At 37.5% G+C, this 18,466-nt stretch overlaps 2 protein-coding genes across 2 annotated transcripts in view; both read left to right on the forward strand.

The window, feature by feature from the left end:
* LOC143736438 (basement membrane-specific heparan sulfate proteoglycan core protein-like) overlaps nucleotides 1–18,466 on the forward strand; it is a 386,240-nt gene that overhangs the window by 240,882 nt on the left and 126,892 nt on the right. The gene's annotated exons all lie outside the window — the stretch shown is intronic.
* LOC143737829 (leukocyte immunoglobulin-like receptor subfamily A member 3) lies at nucleotides 7,719–17,225 on the forward strand. The gene is made up of 3 exons (XM_077229691.1): nucleotides 7,719–8,059; nucleotides 8,137–8,424; nucleotides 17,221–17,225. The coding sequence occupies exons 1-3, from the start codon at nucleotides 7,768–7,770 to the stop codon at nucleotides 17,223–17,225; spliced, it is 585 nt and encodes a 194-aa protein (XP_077085806.1). The 5' UTR covers nucleotides 7,719–7,767.

Here is an 18,466-nt window from a genome sequence, read left to right on the forward strand (position 1 = left end):
TCTCTCTCTCTCACTCTCTCACTCTCTCACTCTCTCTCTCTCTCTCTCTCTCTCTCTCTCTCTCTCTCACTCTCTCTCACACTCTCTCTCTCTCTCTGTGTGCGTGTGTCTGTTCTCTATGAAATGAGAGACATTGATTATATTACCTCCAGTTTGTTTCACAATTGTTAAAGGGATAGTTCAACCAAAACTAAAGATTACCCCATGATTTACTCACCCTCATGTGAGGATAGAGCAAAACAAAACACTGGTCAAGAATAAGAGTCTAATACTAGAATTTTTAAAGTGAAATGTGGGAGGAGCTTGAGGTTGTTTCCCAGCCCTGTTTGTTTGAACCACGAGATCCGTCAAAGCTTACACTACTCCTACATCTACGTCACACATCGTCAAGGGTTACTCTTTTAATGTAAGTCGAAAGTAAGTAAGTCTGTCGGAAGCAGTCGATTAAGTTTTAAATATGGATATTTTTCTTACACGAACACATCGCTTCGCTTCAGAAGGCCTTTATTAACCCCCGCAGAGTCATGTGAAGCACTTTAATTAATGAATAGATGCACTTTTATGATGGATGAAGGCTTTTTTTATGGACTTCAAATCATAAACTGCCATTCACTGCCATTATAAAGCTTGGAAGAGCCGGGACATTTTTTAATAACTCTGATTGTGTTCGTCTGAAAGAAGAATGTCATATACACCTAGGATGACTTGAGGGTGAGTAAATCATGGGCTAATTTTCAGTTTTGGGTGAACTATCCCTTTAAGGTGTGTGTCCTTCAAGTTTCAAGTTCTCAATGAAATGAGATACTGATTATACAGTATTACCACCACTTCAGTTCATTTTTACATGAATAGGATATGCTTTGTGGAATAAAATGGTTATTCTTCTCAGCATCTGCTTCTGTGATTTGCGCAGGAATTTAATGATACAGAATAAAATTCAAAACATTGCAATAATGGGAACAATGACAATATTTTCTCCATTTTCGTCAAAATGTCATTCAGAGTAACAAACCATGGTCATTCGGTGTAACAGATATATTCATGTAAAAATTAAACAATATACTTATTCTGAGCTGTACTTTTTAAAATATGTAAAACAATATGTGCTCCTACTAAATTTTATTAGATTTTAATTGATTTTCAATTCCTTACAAAAACTTCTTGCTGACAAATGGGTAAAACCTAATGGTTTAAAGGATATTGGCGAAAGATAAAGATTTAAAATGATATATAATTAGTATTTGGGGGCTGCACTGTGATATTATGTCCTATATTATAAGTCCTATAATATGTTATCAAATTATAGTTTGAGAGTCAGGCGCTCTAACAAGGAGGCTAAAGACTGCAGCCTCTAGCATCTGTCGCTAGAGAGCCTTTTGAGATCAGAGGAGTGAGGTTTACTCGCACAGCGACTAGCTGGCCTCCGTTACACTCACCCCCCTAAACCTCACTCCCATCCGGGTCACGGCACCAATGTAACCCCTCCACCCGGGTCCCACTCGACCCGCTCCGAGCGGGCCTCGAGCCCGGGTCTCCGGCATGAGAGTCAGGCGCTCTAACAAGGAGGCTAAAGACTGCAGCCTCTAGCATCTGTCGCTTATTTTAAAAAAGTTTGAAAAAAAAAATACTTCCCTATTTAATGCACAATTTTCCTTACAAATTATATTATCACCACAACAATTTGACTTAATGTAGCCATGTAAAATGTTAAAATGTTTTGTCGACTGTAATGAGGTTTCAGCCAGTGCCGCTGCTAACCATTTTGGTGCCCTAAGCATAATTACTTAGTTGAAATAAAGTTGTTATTTTCTGTTTTTTTTGCGCACAAAAAGTATTCTCGTCGTTTGATAAATTTAGGATTGAGCCACTGTAGTCACTTGGACTATATTTTAACAATATCTTTAATAACTTTTCGTGTCAATCCCTTAAGAAGCCTGGAGGAGTGATCCAGCTCTCAGATTTAATCAAAAATATCTTAATTCGTGTTGCGAAGATGAACGAAGGTCTTACGGGGTTGGAACAACATGAGGGTGAGTGATTACTGACAGAATTTTCATTTTTGGGTGAACTAACACTTTAACTTTTAATTTGTAACATATTTATTGACATGGAATTACAGTGTTAGCTCACTATCTTAACCTTTCTCAGTGCATTAGGTGAGGTAATCTGATATTAGTGATTCTCATTTCTTTATCAAAACACTAAAACTGGCACCGTTTTGGAGAGAAATCGGCTCATTTTAATCTCTCTATTGTAACCCATCTCATGGTGTGTGATCCTGAACTCTCGTATTTTAAAAAGATGGATTATAGATATTCTTCAATCAAAACAACAAAAGATAATGTGAATTACAGTATGTACAATGTTTTCAAACACAATGAATTGTAGTGTACAGTGTTTATTATAAGGGGGTAGCATCCACAGCTCACTACTCATGAGTACTTTTAAATAAGCTACTTTTTAACTCTTACTCAAGTAGTTTTTTACTTTACTTACACTATATTTTTTTGAATGTAATGGTACTTTTATTTGAGTATATTTTTTCAGTTCTCTTTCCACAACTGGCTAAATCTCAAACAGTGCATGACTTATATCAGCAACATATTTTGTGATAATGCCCAGCCCTAAAGCTGCTCAATATTAAAGCTTTACAATATGACTTTTTGTGAAGCTGCTTTGAAACTATGTGAATTGAGAAACTACAATTTTTTTATTTTTTTTACAGTAACTTCTAACATCTAACTTGATTCATAAGTTCATCAAAACATTATCCAATATACCTTAATGAAATCCCCATGGTTATAACTTAATATTTCTGTAATATGTCCAAAACAGCGTCTTTGATCATTCATCGTCTTCGCCAATAAGATTGCTGTATTATAAACCAATAAAATCTGAACACACCACCGTTTTTTTTTTTTTTTAAATATGGGGTTATTCACCATCTCCCCCACATTTAGATAGGTGGGCAAATGCATTTTTTGTCTTTTTGTGCATGCATCGCCTTAGTCTGGCAGCGCCACCGCTAGCTTAGCTTAGCATAATGAATGTACATTTCCAGAAGAAAATGTGAATTGGTGCTTGCAGTGGCAAAACTCACCACTCGGTTGCTAGAGTGTGGTACATGATTGCATACAAGCCAACAAACATGTCTGTACAATGTTCTGGTGCTGAGATGTGGCTTATTCATGTTGTTCAGGTGGTTGCTAGGTGGTTGCTAGGGTATTCTGGGTGGTTGCTAGGGTATTCTGGGTGGTTGCTATGGTGTTATGGGTGGTTGCTACGGTATTTTGGGTGGTTGCTAGGGTGTTCTGGGCAGTTGCTAAGGTGTTCTGGGTGGTTGCTATGGTGTTGCTAGGCTGTTGGTAGTTGTCACAGATGGTTACTATTGGACTTCTAAATATTTTCTTGGCATGATTCAGCTCTTACCTAATCACTATTAGCATGTAGCTATTCACAGCTAGCATGTGTAGCATGTTGGAAGTTATGTTTGCTAGCATGAGTCAAAAGAGCCAAACCCCATCTCTATACGATGTTCTGATGCAGAGATATAGGTCTTGCAAAATGGTTGCTAGGGTTCTCTGTTTGGTTGCTAGGGAGTGGCTTGGCAGCTGCCAGTCATGAAACTCCAAAGGCTGCTTGTCAGTATGAATGATATAAAACAACTCCCTTGCCTCTGTGACATTCAGAATGGAAGATATCCCTCTATGGATTTTGGTTGCTAAGGTGCTCGACAATGGTTGCTAGGGAGGGACTAGGAAGTGTTGAGGTAACTCCTGATTGGCTGTTTGCTGCCCCGGGTCAAACAAGACCACCCTCATGTTTCTATGACACTTATATCCAGAGATATCCCTTTTATCTCTTTCATTAGAAGTCTATGGAACTTGTTGCTAAGGTGCTCTAAATGGTTGCTAGGGCGTGGCTTAATAGCTTCACAATGATCCAGAGAGACTGATTGGTCGTCTGAGTAAAAGGAGCCCGCCCCCTTGTCTCTATGACACTGTGATCCAGAGCTATGTTCAATACAAAATCACTCTGCAATGTGATGGATCTAATGAATGGAATCCTTTGGTACCGGAAAGCATGTCGTGAGTAAAAATGATCCAAAAAACAAAACAAAAAACGAATTACTTCTTGTGGCCTGCGTAGGAAATCACCTAGTCGTAATCTGCATTGCTATTTGTACTCGTTGTGAATACACAGGCCAAAAATGTGTTTGCCCACCTATCTAAATGTAGGGGAGACTGTGAATAACCCCTATTTCAAAAAACGGTGGCGTGTTCCTTTAGATGTTCATTATTACTAGCGTTCGCTGCAGGTACACTTTATGACAGCAGGTGGCACCGTAATCCCATTTAGTAGGATTTAATCTGCACATTTTTAACTATGTTACACAGGGACTAATGCAGATTTCAGCTTGCTACTGTATACCAAAACAAGTAGGCCTAATTCGGTTCTTAAACAGCTAGGAGTCAGTTTAATCAACTCTATTATGTTCAGTTTATGTTAAACTCGTGAGAGAGCGATTCAAAAGAATACAGAACTGTCTGTTCGCTCTAATCGTTCTTGTGGTACTTTGATATAGTACACCGACCGGTCTGTGCAGCGCTGCTTTAAGTCGAAAAACAAAACAAAACAGAGAGCAACTTGTGATCGTAACTTCAAGTGGGGCGTAAAGTGAAGTCTTGCAGGATGCAGACAGATTCTATTGCATTTATACCTGACGCGCTCGCCGTTGTACTATTCTGTGAAACGACAGGGGGCGACTCAGAGTAATCGTCCTCTAAACTATCAGCAACCAGCGGTGAGAAGGAAGGTAGAATGTTTATTTGAGTACACTTCACCGAAAACACACTACAAAAGAATGGTATAAAGCTGTAAACCTTGAGATCGATTGTTAATTGTGACAGAACAAAATAAATAAATATGAGAAAGTAGCCTATACAGCTAAATTAACAATATCTTAAATATGTTGTAAATAATTTCATATAGTTTCGTGAATATTTTTATAAAACATGGGCCTTTATTTTTATTTAAAGGCTTATGTCTGTTATTTTAGGCTCATTTTGTAAATGTAAGTAACTAATTTAGACGCAAAAACTGGTTTCTAAGGTATTTTGGGTTGTTGCTAGGGTGTTGTTTGTTCTGGTTGTTTGCAATGGTATTGCTAGGTGGTTGCTAAGGTATTCTGGGTGGTTTCTAGGCAGTTGCTAAGGCGTTTTTAGGCTGTTCTGCCTGGTTGCTAGGCAGTTCCTAAGGTGTTCTGGGTGGCTGCTATGGTGTTGCTAGGGTGTTCTGGGTGGTTGATGTGTTACTAGGCAGTTGCTATGGTGTTCTGGGTGGTTGCTATGGTATTGCTAGGCGGTTGCTAAGGTATTTTGGGTGGTTGCTTGGCATTTGCTAAGGTGTTCTGGGTGGTTGCTATGGCGTTGCTATTTGGTTGCTAGGGTATTCTGGGTGGTTGCTATGGTGCTGTAACTGGTTGCTAAGCCGATCGCTTAGAAAAGTCTCAGCACACCTCTCATCAATGAGCCGCACGATTTGACTGTGTGTCATTAAGATTTTGAGCACCAATGCTAAGCTTTATTCATTCAGTGGTTTAGTTGGAAGGGCTGGAAGAGAAAAGTACGCGAGAACAGACAGACAGAAGTTGTTAAGTTTAGTTTTTACCAATGCATACATGTTTGATGTAATCATTACAATTTATAAGCAAACTAGATTTTTAATTTAATTGTTTTTCTCCTGAGGAAGTTTTGAGTTCATGACAGTGATCTTGATACTGCAATGCTTTTCAATATTTACTTCTATGTTTCTCAGTGAAACCTGTAATGACGGTGAAGCCAGATCAGCGTGTGTTCAGAGGAGAGACAGTCACTCTCACATGTGACATACAGAGAGAAGAAGACAGTCAGTGGAGATACAGATGGATTAAATATGGAGACACTGACTATACATATACAACAGCAGCAGATTACAGTTTCACAGCTGATGTGTCTCTCAGTGGTAAATACACTTGTAGTGGAGAGATATCAGGCTCCAACACAGACTTCAGTGATGCTGTTACACTGACTGTATCAGGTGAGTCTTCATATTCACTTCGTTTATTAATCATTTAATATCCATATTTCAACACTTATAATCTTCAGCCACATCTGTTAAGAGGACTGAAGAAATTAACTTTTAGTCATTATTCAGTAACTGCACACGTCTTGTGTGTGTTCGGTGTTTTTATGAGTTTTTTTTTATTTTGATAAAATTATGTAAATTGTGACTGTCCAGTGTTATGGGCGTCTCCATCTTTGATGTTTACTTTAGTCACTGTCACTATGGTTACAGGTTATATTCAGGTTTATCATGACAGTATAAAAGGACTTGAGCGATTGAGTTCAGTACTGATGAGTTTTGTGTTGAAGTCAGAGAGAATGACGTGATTTACAGATTATTAATGTTGTAGTCAAAACCGCAAACTGAGACGAAGACCAGATTGTTTTCCCAGATAACACATTTTCCCAAACATTCTGTTTTAATGATGGAAATGTTGAAATGAGTTAAACATCACTATTATGATTATTAATTATGCATTATGAGCACATTGAAGCTCTGATAATTTCAGCCTCGTGTGTGTGATATATTTTGAGAAGTGTTTTACTATAAATAAGATTGAGAAAGTCTCGATTAACTTCAGCGTTCAAAATACACATTTCCACTTGATTTCTGATCTTTTTTTCTTTTCTTTTTCTGCATACAGAATTGTGATTGCTTAGTCCTTTTTGCTAATATTTACCATCTATAACCAGTAACAGTAAAGTGACAGAGACTGTTCCAGAAAGCAGGTTTAACTTACCGTCCCATAAACCCTGAACTCTAAACCTTTCTCACTCGTGGTTATGGGCTCCAGAAAGACAGACAGAATCGACAGATCCTCAAATCCTGGAGTCTCCGGCTGTGTGTCGTTTCGAAGGCTGAATCACATTTATCTGCCGCAAACGTCATGAGGCTCTTCATCTCAGTAAACTGACCATTACATTCCCATGAGGAAACTACAACCATTTACACTTCACTAGGAATAACGCTCAGTTTTATAACGGCCACTGTCCTGAAATAAGACGTTCTTTATGACGTATGCGGCCGATAAATGTGACGTCAAGAGGACGAAGCTTCGAAATGAGACGCAGATCCATGAAAACACACACTAAGAAGCAGCGCCGCCTACTGGCCGGTTGTGCAATCATTATTATTTAATCATTTAAAAACTTTAATCAGTTTTTTTTTTTACTGATTAAACTATTGAGGAGAATATTACTGTGAACGAGAATTATATTTTTTTTGATGTTTCCAATAAAATAAAAAGATTGATTGAACTAAAAACAGTATGTGTTTGCAAATATAATGAATACGTTTATTGTTTTTTATTTAGCCTTTTTGCTTCAGCATTTGTTGTATGATGATATTTATCATATTTTATTTTTAATATTAAAGAGTTGAGGTTATCCGCTTATATCCGTAAACTTACCCGGGTCTGTCACATAACCTATAACTATAAACTATAACTAATATTCCCTGAACTTACCAGAGACTTTAACATTATTCTTTGAAAGCTCTGGAATTTTCTTCCCAAAATCTATAATTTTGTAATTGTGTTTGGTGTCAGTAGTGGGAGCAGAAAAGACAAACTCTCTTTTAAATCAAAATAAATTAAATTTACTGTATAAAAAATGATGATAAAAACAGAAGACTAGTGAACAAATATGAGCAATAACTGTATAAATGATCTCAACACTGCATCACTGTTCACTTACAGAAAAACCTCAGCCGATTGTGACTGTAAAGCCCCAGAGTTCAGTGTTCACTGGAGACACAGTTACTCTCAGCTGTGACGTGGGAAGATCAACTGGATGGACGTTTCTCTGGAGGAAAAACTCAAACCCTGAATCCAGTGATGATGCAGGAACTAAAACTATCAGTTCTGTGAGAGTCTCTGATGGAGGAACATACGAGTGTAGAGCACAGCGAGGAGACTACTATACAGACTCCAGTAATGTTAAGATAACAGTGAGAGGTAAGTGCTCTTTTACTGTGTAGTTTGTTTGTTTTTCAGTGAAAGAAACATGAAGTGTGTGTTTGCTCATTTCACAGTGAGACCCAAACCTGTAGTGAAGGTGAAGCCTGATGTTCGTGTGTTCAGAGGAGAGAGAGTCACTCTCACATGTGACATACAGGAGACAGGAGTCTGGAGCTACAGCTGGTATAAAGATCAAGTTAACAGAAGAACAGACCAGATCTATTCCAGCGCAGGACAAGACCAGATCTATATAATCCCATCTGTGGATCGGTCTCATGCTGGTCTGTACAGATGTAGAGGAACTCTGACTGAATCCCAACAGAAATCAGAGATCAGTGATAGAGTTACACTGACAGTATCAGGTGAGTGTGTTCATCATTTCATCACATCACTTTAACCTGAAGACATTAGCTGCGTCCGAAATCGCGTACTATGTGAGTATGTACTACATTTAAATTGGAGCGTACTTCTCGACCGATAAAAAAGTACGTTCTTTATAGTATGAATACGGGTAGTATGAATGGTGTCCGGACGTACTACATGCGCCCTGTTTGTATTGTCACGTGACGTGCACTATCACATCAGCGCGAAAATTTATAGAGCCCATTCCACTGACTGCACCAACCTCGAGCAGTGTGTTTAGTTCTGCTTTCGCCGTTTTTACATCGTTCGAGCATACAATTCAGAGGATTCGTCGGTCAGCTGCTCGCACACAAAAAAAGCAAATACATTTTAAAGTGTCCGGAGTGTGTGTGTGTATTTCTCTACAGTGCAGCACTAATTTAGACAACGTTTTTCAGATACACCTTCAATTTACTTGTTCCAAAAACATCTGGAATCTGCCGCGAAATAAGTAAATACAAAACACACTTTAAAAATATTAATTACTCAATGCCACATATTAAACACTTTACAACTGACAATCTAGCCACTGTAAATCCCTGGGAATTAAGTGTTTTGTAATAAATCATGTTTACGTACTAACAAGAAATAAATGGAAAAGTGTTTGTAACATTTGTTTTCTTTATTAATATTTTTTTTAGCAAACATTTCTAAAAGAAGGGATCTTTCCTCTCTCTCTTTTGTCTCCCTTTCTCTTTCTTTTTCTCTGTCCTCATGCTCTCGTCGCCCTCATTCTTTCCTCTCCTCTCTTTCATTAGCCAGTCTTCAGTCTATAAGAACACAGGCGTGTTCATCAGCCCCCTGAAAATCAACACAGAATTTAACATTAGTGATAAACCATGCTCATTCTACATTATTAATGTTACAATATTAATGGACAAGTTGATGTAACACTTGTTAACAGTAGCTTGCTATGTAGCCAACAAATATTACATAATATCATCACTGGTAAAGAAGAAATAAAATCTTTGTAAATTAAAAAAAATAATGTTTTGTAACTATCTCATTAAACTGCGAAACAACGAACGTCGTTGTTTAAAGCAAACAGTGTTAGCTATGCTGTTTTGCCAGTGACGGATTAGCTCGTTCTGTTCGGTAATAATAATAATGATAAAATTGTCATTTTGCAGCCAATTCACAATTTTACCCTCAATTTACATTATTTAAACTTTTAACAAGTCAATCGTTTACTTTTATGATGTTAAACACATACAATTTAACCACAAAGAAACAAAAAGTGCTTTATAAAGCAGTGGCGGATGCAGAACGTGACAGATGGGTGGGCCTGGGTTAAGTCGAGGTGGGCCTGAATCTAGGGTTTAGTAGGCTATATTTATGGAGATGAGAAATAAAAACCGCACTGTACAGCTATGATCAGCTGTTTGGCCGAGCTTTCGAAGTTGTTAATACGGAAAGACCGATGCTGACCGGTTGGTTTTTGTCAAATGACCTTGCTGCACTCTCTGAAAAGTTGAGATGTTTTTCATCTCGCCGCGACATATAGGCGCGCCTGGAAAAACGAGCGAGCTGCAGCCTGCACCACATGCGTATGGCAAGCAGTGTTGCCAGATTGGAAATGTCCAATTATCGTACCAGAAGTTCAAAATGATCGTATTTGGAAGAACATTATCGTACACGACGTAAACGTGCAGAATACAGCTATTTATCCCAACATGTAGGATGGATTAGATGTAGTGTTGACGTGCGGGCCGGGCGGCACGTGTGGTGCCTGTGTGTGTGTGTGTGTGTGTGTGTGTGTGTGTGTGTGTGTGTACGTGCTTGCGTGCAGGCAGGTGAGCCTTCAAAATGATTCTGGGTCAGAGAGAGAAGCGGTAGAATGTGTGTTTGGACGAACGACTGAAAACTCTGAAATTATCGTACATTATGGGATTTTTTTTTCATTATTGATCGTACAGAGGTCAAAATTATTGTACAAATACGATAATTATCGTACATCTGGCAACACTGATGGCAAGCTAAAGTATTCATAAATCATGCGGGACGCGCGATTTGCCATTAAAGCGTGCGTTCTTAACGTGCACTTTGTGGTCACGGAAAACGCGCGCCAGAAATTTGTGGTTTTTGCATAAAAAAAAAAAATTATGAAACTTTATTGTAAAGTGTTACCGGAATTACAACTGGACAATTTGCGAGATGTGTCTCGAATGAAGGGATTAAGGGACTGTCCGAGGTGCTGAAATAAAAAACAGTGAACTTGAAACCGACCCAGCAGGCACAGTACGTCAATGTGACGTCAGGAAGACGTTGGACTCCAACTAATCCAACGTCAGCCAGACGTCATATTTTGGTTGAAAATGAAAGTCAGGTTGACATCTAAACCCAACGTTTATTTGGTGTCAAGCTCCAACGTCAGACAGATGTTGAATTTTGGCTGGAATAAGCACCGCAAAAAAATGTGACATGCATGGCAGCACATTAAATCTGTGAATATTTCAGCAGAAGAGGAGTAAACAACTCAAACAGCATTACCAGCTTCACTTAATACTAACCAGACTGACTTTATTTCACTTCCGGTTTAATGAAATCAATAGTGGTATTTTAAAGTCACCATGATGGTGGTTAGCGTTTGCTTTAGTCGGACTCTTGACCCTTGACTCTTTATTATAAAATTTTCTCTGACTGTTATAATTGTGTGTTTATAAAGCACATTTTTTATGGCAAAAAAAAAACTAGAGAAAATGAGATCAGGTGATTTTGGCAGTTTATTGATGATGAAGTCATCATCATGTAAGTGCTTGAGTCCCTGATCTTATTCAGAGTCTAAGGTTTTGATTATATTGGACTTGTGTTTTTAATGTTGTTTCATAACAGAAGCCATTTCATTTTACAGCAAGAGAGCAATGTTGTTTATCAAATAATATAAAGGATTTTTAAAACATTTAGTGCATTAAACTTTTTCTTCTACATTATTACTTAGACATCAAGAATCAGCGTATGACTCTCAACAATGGTGACAATCAATGAAATGCTTTATGCTGCAGTGCATGCTGGGTACCACCAATCAAAACTCACCCATATCTCCCAGCATGCATTGTGGCATTAATAAATTATGCAGCTGGATTTTTTGTAGCTCATGAGTTGATCTGATTATCAGGATATTTTTTTTGATTGTCACCATTGTTGAGATTCATATGCTGTTTATTGATGTCTGTGTGTGTATAAGTAATGCCATAGATGAAAGGTTTTTGTGCACTAAATAGTATTTAAAAAAAACAAGTATATCATGTGATGACACCACTAGATATGCTGTAGAATCAAATGACTACTATATGAAAACCACATTAAAACCAGAAGTATTAGTCAAATAATCAAAACATTAAACAAGATCAGGGATTCAGGCAATTACATGATGATATCATCAATAAACAATCAACATCACCTGACCTCATTGTCTCATGGCTTTTTTAGCTACAAGTGTGCTTTATAAACACACAATTATAGCAGCAAGAGAAAAAATTATATTAAAGAGTCAAGGATGAAGAGCACAACTAAAGCAAACGCTAACCACCATCATGGTGACTTTAAAATACAAAATATGATTTAATTAAAATTGAAATGAAATAAAGTAAATCTGGTTAGTTTTAATTGAAGCTGGTAATAAGTGTACGGCCATGCATTTCACCTTTTTGTTTGGTTTATTCCAACCAAAATTCAACGACTGCACAACGTTGGAGCTTGACGTCAAACAAACATTGGATTTAGACGTCAACCCGACTTTCATTTTCAACCAAAATCCAACGTCTGACCGACGTCGTAGTCTATATCCCGTGCCTGCTGGGGAGAGTTGTTTTTCTTTTCTTGTTACAAAACACTTCAGAGGCATAAAACACCTGCAGACAGAAACAATATCATTTAAATAGCAGATCACACGTCGAGGACGCACGTTTTGATGCAAAAAAACGCACGTTTCTGACGCGCTTTTTCCGTGACCACAAAGCGCGTTAAGAACGCGCGCTTTTATGGCAAATCGCGAGTCCCTTGGCAGTCGAAACGCATGCGTTTGACGAGTCAATCAGATGCCTGACCACGTCTTTCACGACCGCGTCGCTTCCATTGTGTGCGCGTACATCTGAAATCACAAACTTGAGCGCGCAAAAGACGCGATATGTGAACGGGCCCGTCTTTGTCTTTCCAAGACACGGTGTTCATGTGAACAATGAGCCTCGTCCCCTCTCCTTGCAAGAGTGTCAAAGTCTGGACAAAATATGTACAGTGACATGACATAACTGCCAGATTCAAACTGTGCGTTCGCACGTTGGCTGGCGCTGAGCCAGAGATGGATGCGCTCAGGCTTGTCATATATCATATAAAGTGTCGGCGGGCCGTATATGGCCAAACTTAATTCATTATTATTATTATTATTATTAAAATAAAACATTTAAATGTTGTTTTTATTAATCTGATTGGGTGGGCCACCTGTCAATCTGGGTGGGCACGTGCTTCATCCGGGTACTTTTCGCCTACTGTTTTTCGAATTCTATGATTTCGGACATACTACTCTGCTCGCGTACTGTTTCTCGCCTACTATATAGTAGGGAAGTATTCGATTTCGGACGCAGCTATTGAGTTGAAAACCAGGTAAATTTGAGTTTAGTTTCTCACATATAATTTAAACTCAGCATAAAGGAACAATAGTGTCCTCTAATGGTGGGTAGTAGAACAGCACCATCAGGGACATTTAACTGTTACACTAGTTCTGAGCAGAACCCAACATTACTGTTCAGAGACAAACACTGTTTATAGAAACACAACCTTCAAACTCTCCAATATTTATTGACAGTTGCCAGACATCTCTGATCACTAATGTTATGAAAAAAGGAAAAAACGAATTACACAGAATGATTCACAGAGACTCGCCCCTGCTAAACAATACGGCTGTCGCTGTCAAAACTGCACTTTATACGTGACCAGAAAAATACATTAAAGCTTATAAAAGTTCAGACTGTCCAGTTATTTCACAGCAGACACACAGGATTATTTTACTGAACATGACAGAGGAAAATAAACTCCAGATGTTGAAATAAAAATCACTCATCAAACACAAAGGAACAGGTTTACTAGTCATTACCTTTACTAATAAAGTGAGTTCATACAGAATCTACAAGATTTTAAACACTTTTAAATAATGATGTAAATATTTTATAATCCACATTTGTGTGATATATTTGAATGCAAAACAACATACATGCAGACTGGATATGAATATCAACATTTTATTTAGTTTTACTAATAATTATAAACATTGTTGCTGTAGTTCATATTCAGATCTATAATGCTAATCTAAAATCCATATTTCAACACTTATTTTCTTCTGTATGAACTGTGGCAGACAAATACTGAATGATTTGTGTAACACATGTGAACTCTGTGTGAATACACTATCACTGTAAAGCTGATTTGAAACCAAAAAAAATCTGTATTGTAAAAAGCGCTACATATATAAAGGTGACTCGACCATCATATTCTGCTATAAACAGCATAAAATAATTAGAGCACCATTTACTAGCCTCAAAAAAGTCTGGTATTGTTATTTTTATTCTTTAATGCTACACTTCAATATGTGAATTATTCCATCAGGAAATTAACACTTTTAGCGTTGTCAGACTTTAAAACAACGGAGCTGCGCACTTGTTGATATTTGTGCTTTGAAAAAGTTTTTGATTGATGTTTCGACTCCTAACCAATTTTCTACATTAAAAAATGGTCTTTTTATTTGGGCAAGTAAAATTAATTTTGCGAGCCCTGCCACTAAGACCAAACATACAACATTATTACATACAACAGCCATTACCATACCAAACACTCCGAGAGATGTCATGACAGAAGTTCAGTTCATTCATGAGCTGAATGTGGTGATACTTCTACGCCACAGTCCATCGGTGGAAGAAGAAGCTCTAGACGATGTAGATGTACACAGTTCTTCAACCTTGATAACAGTCCAGAACAAACTCAATATCCACACAGTAACTCCAGACTCAAGCAGAAAACAGTTCTTATCCTTGATTAATATCCCGCCAGGACGACCCAAGGCAATGAGATATGAGATATAATACAGATAAATTAGTCCTTTCTATTCCCAACATGTAGCATAAAGTAGCAAATGCACCATTGGTAAAACTAAAGAGTGACATTTTTTATTAATTTTAGCCACTTTACTGATATTGTACTTAAGATTATTATTCTTCTTCTTAGACTCAATTTTACAATGCTACTCCTCCTAAATTGTTCAAGCTACAACCACCAAACTCAGACTAGACCTTCAAACTGTTCTGACTTGAGTTGCTTGCTCATTTCAGACTGATCAGACTTACAGTTTTCCTAAAATTGCTGATAAATCTCGGAAAAATTCCATAGACTTTCATTGCGGAATGTTCAGATTGAGCCAAGACTATTTAAACTTCAACTGCCTAAATTCAAATGTTGACAGTTGGAGAGTCTCATTAGACTCCATTAGCTGCCATTCTATTTCTAACCCATTGAGACTCATTTTCCATTCTATCTAATATTTCTAAACTGAAAAACTTCCCGTTTACTAGCTTGTTTTGCCAATCTATCTACAGTTTCATTACCCTTCACCCCCACATGTGCTGGAACCACTGATCTATATAATGACTGGATAGCTCATGACGTTCTAAACTGCCATCAGGCAGTGAAGCCACCGGAAGTGTTCGAGCGGCCATCTTACGATTCCCTACCAGCAGAGGGCTCCAACGCCCGTTATACAGAGATTGGTAGGCCCGACGGCACTTTAAAGATTAACCAACCGCTGAGCAGCACAAGTGTAAAACGACGTTCACAAAAGGACGTAGAAAAACTGCCACAGGTTGTAATTCAAGCCCTATAAGTATTTATTTATATGCAAAATTGTCACTATGCTCGTTTTGTTTTCTCCGAGGCAAGAGTAACGGTAATGCTGCAGCTTCTTTAACAATTCGATAAAACAGTCAACAGTAGCCTATAAGAAACATCAGAGCAGCAATAATCACAATTAAGTGTCCAATAGCGACACCATTTAACAGCTTCAAAAGAGCTTTGTGCAGAGTCCGTTTACCGTTATTAACCCATACAATTTGTATTATGCATTTCCTGAACATGTACTTGCTAAGCAAATACTTTATATGAACAAACTACTAATCTATAAAACACAATCGGTCTTCCGACCTCGTTGAAGGCGGTGATAGTGCGCTCGCGCGCTCGGCCGGGGCGCGATATTTTTTTTCACAGGATGGTAGGGGAAGACTCATGAATATTCATTAGGGAACTCATGCCTGATTGGTCTTAACCCCAGTGACTGGTAGGTTTAGGGGCGGGGTTAGGGGTAGGTCATCAGACCCCCAGTGACGGGTAGGTTTAGGGGCGGGGTTAGGTGGTAGGTCATCAGACCAATCAGACATGAGTTCCCTAATGAATATTCATGAGTCTTCCCCTACCATCCTGTGAAAAAAAATATCGCGGCCGGGGCTCTTTCTCTGCTCGTTCTTATGCGCCCTTTCCACTGATTTAAATAATTCGTTGTTACGACAACTTTGTTCCCTCGTTTTAATAAATCGTGGACACGTTGAACTAATTCCCTCCCTCGTTTTGATTTAACGAATTACAACGTGGCCACAATATAGTAAAAGGGGACAAATTAGTATAACGTGCTGAGGTATTATTAATTTGTGGCCACTAAACAATATTCACCTGAATATTCACCAATTCACAAAAATATAGGTCTTTAGCATTCACTATATAATTTAGAGTATCAAACTGTTTTTCTTACCTGTGAAGATAGCTCTTCAGTGAAGGCCGACTAGTGTTCTCATACAGCTTGTATTACTTTTGCAAAGAAATTGCCATTTTTAATAAGCTGGAAAAATTTCCGACTTTAAACAAATACCCATTTAAATGCTTAGGATGTGCGTTGTGAGAATGTACAGGGATACTTTATATTTAAAAACTGTGTCTCGTTAGGCAATGTTTTTTCAGTCAAATCATACAATTTCCTATTGGGTGCTTCTCATTTCTTATTTGTGCGTCCTCGTTTCCTTTCCTCGCGTCTCAGCTCCTCCCCCTGTAGGATGCGAGGGAAGGCTGCGAGGAAAGAAAACTAGTACGGAGGACTGGAATGACAGCTTTTTTATACATTGGTATACTTTTTTTTATTTTTTTTATTTTTATTTTTATTAATGCTTAGAACGGGAACATACAAAAGAGAAAGCCTACGTACATCACATAATATCAACCAAAACAAGAAAGGAGACAATAGCGAGAAAAAAAAGAAAAAAAAAAGAAAAAAAAGGTAGGGCCATTACATCACATAAAAAAAAATGTTCACATGAAGAGATCAAATGCAGTGCAGATTCTAACCGTCCTTATGGCTTTCATATTAGTAGATACTGAAATCACATTTAAATAATTTTCTATCTCTTTTAAGAAGACAGAGAAGACAGGTTTACAGTTTGAGAATTTGCATTTGTGAATGTAAAATTTGCTTAGGAAAAAAATTAAATTAATAACAAAGCAGACATTTACGTTTGTGGGGTCCGAGTCAAAATATCCAAATATAATGTTTCTCATATGTATTGAAAAGCCTGGCCAAATCTTACACTTGATAAATACATCAATATCATTCCAAAGCTTCTGAGTGTAGTGACACGACCAAAATAAGTGAACCACTGTTTCTTCAGAATTCAAACAAAAAGAGCATGTTAGCTCAATGTCAGATTTAAACCTTTGTATAAATGTCTTAACAGGATAGAACCTGTGTATGAGCTTGAAGGAAATTTCTTTCACTTTATTTGTGAGAGAGAATTTCTGCTGTAAAGACCATATTTTTTTCCAATTAAGGTTAACAAACAAATTATTCCAAAAGGAAATAACAGGTGGAACAGAAATCAAATCCTTAAGAAATAAAGATCTTATTTTATAGTTTTTAGCTTTCGACTCAGAGAAACAGACTTGACCAACAGAAGTATTGGTTGAGGAAAGGATGCAGTAGATACTGCGGAGGAGTAATTACAGTTTTTAAAAAGCATACATAAACCAGAGGGAATAGCTCCCATTACTGTAGCAAATTCTTTTGGGGTTATTGGCATTTGGTATTCGAACAGAAATTCTGAATATCTGAACAAAAGACCTTGCTTATCAAACAACTGCTCCACTAAAAATAAACCATTACTGAACCAATTATCATAAAATAGAGATTTATTCTTGAATAAGATGTTCTTATTGTTCCAAATATAACATCTCTGTGGTGAAAAGTTATGTTTATAAATTAGAGCCCATGCTAAGAGAACCTGACGATGAAAGTTGGAGAGTTTGATAGGAAGTTTGGAAATATCATAATTACACATTAAGAGAAAATTAATGCCACCAAGTTGTGAAAAAACAAGTTGAGGAAAAACATTCCAAATAGAAGATGTTTTGGTCAGGTACTGATTCAGCCAATTAATTTTAAATGTATTGTTGAGGGAATCAAAATCAATAAAATTCAGACCACCATTATTATAAGAGTTTAATATGACTGATTTTCTCATATAATGAGGCTTGTTTTTCCATAAGAATTTTATTAAAACCTCATTAATTAATTTAGAAGTGGGCTTATCCACAAAAAGAGACTGAGCTGCATAGGCCACACGGGACAGACCCTCTGCCTTAGTGAGCAGTGTTCTGCCTTTTAAGGACAGATCCCTTTGTAACCAGCAATTGCATCTTTTTTGAATCTTGGTAATAGGTTTGAAGTTTGCTGAGCACCTACATTCATCTTTAGTAATTTGTATACCTAAATATGTTACCCTATTTTTAACAGTAATATTCTCAATAGAGGTAAGAGAGCAATTTTTAATGGGAAGCAATTCACATTTATTAAAATTTAGATTTAATCCAGAGGCTTCAGAAAAGGTCAGAAGAATACCCAAAGCAACTGGAATTTGTGAAGAATCATTCAAGAATAAAGCTGTATCATCTGCTAACTGACTCATTTTTATTTTAGTGTTACCA

This window comes from Siphateles boraxobius, unplaced genomic scaffold (assembly GCF_051911475.1).
Source record: "Siphateles boraxobius isolate OS27281-9 unplaced genomic scaffold, OSU_SipBor_1 130, whole genome shotgun sequence".
Taxonomy (NCBI): domain Eukaryota; kingdom Metazoa; phylum Chordata; class Actinopteri; order Cypriniformes; family Leuciscidae; genus Siphateles; species Siphateles boraxobius.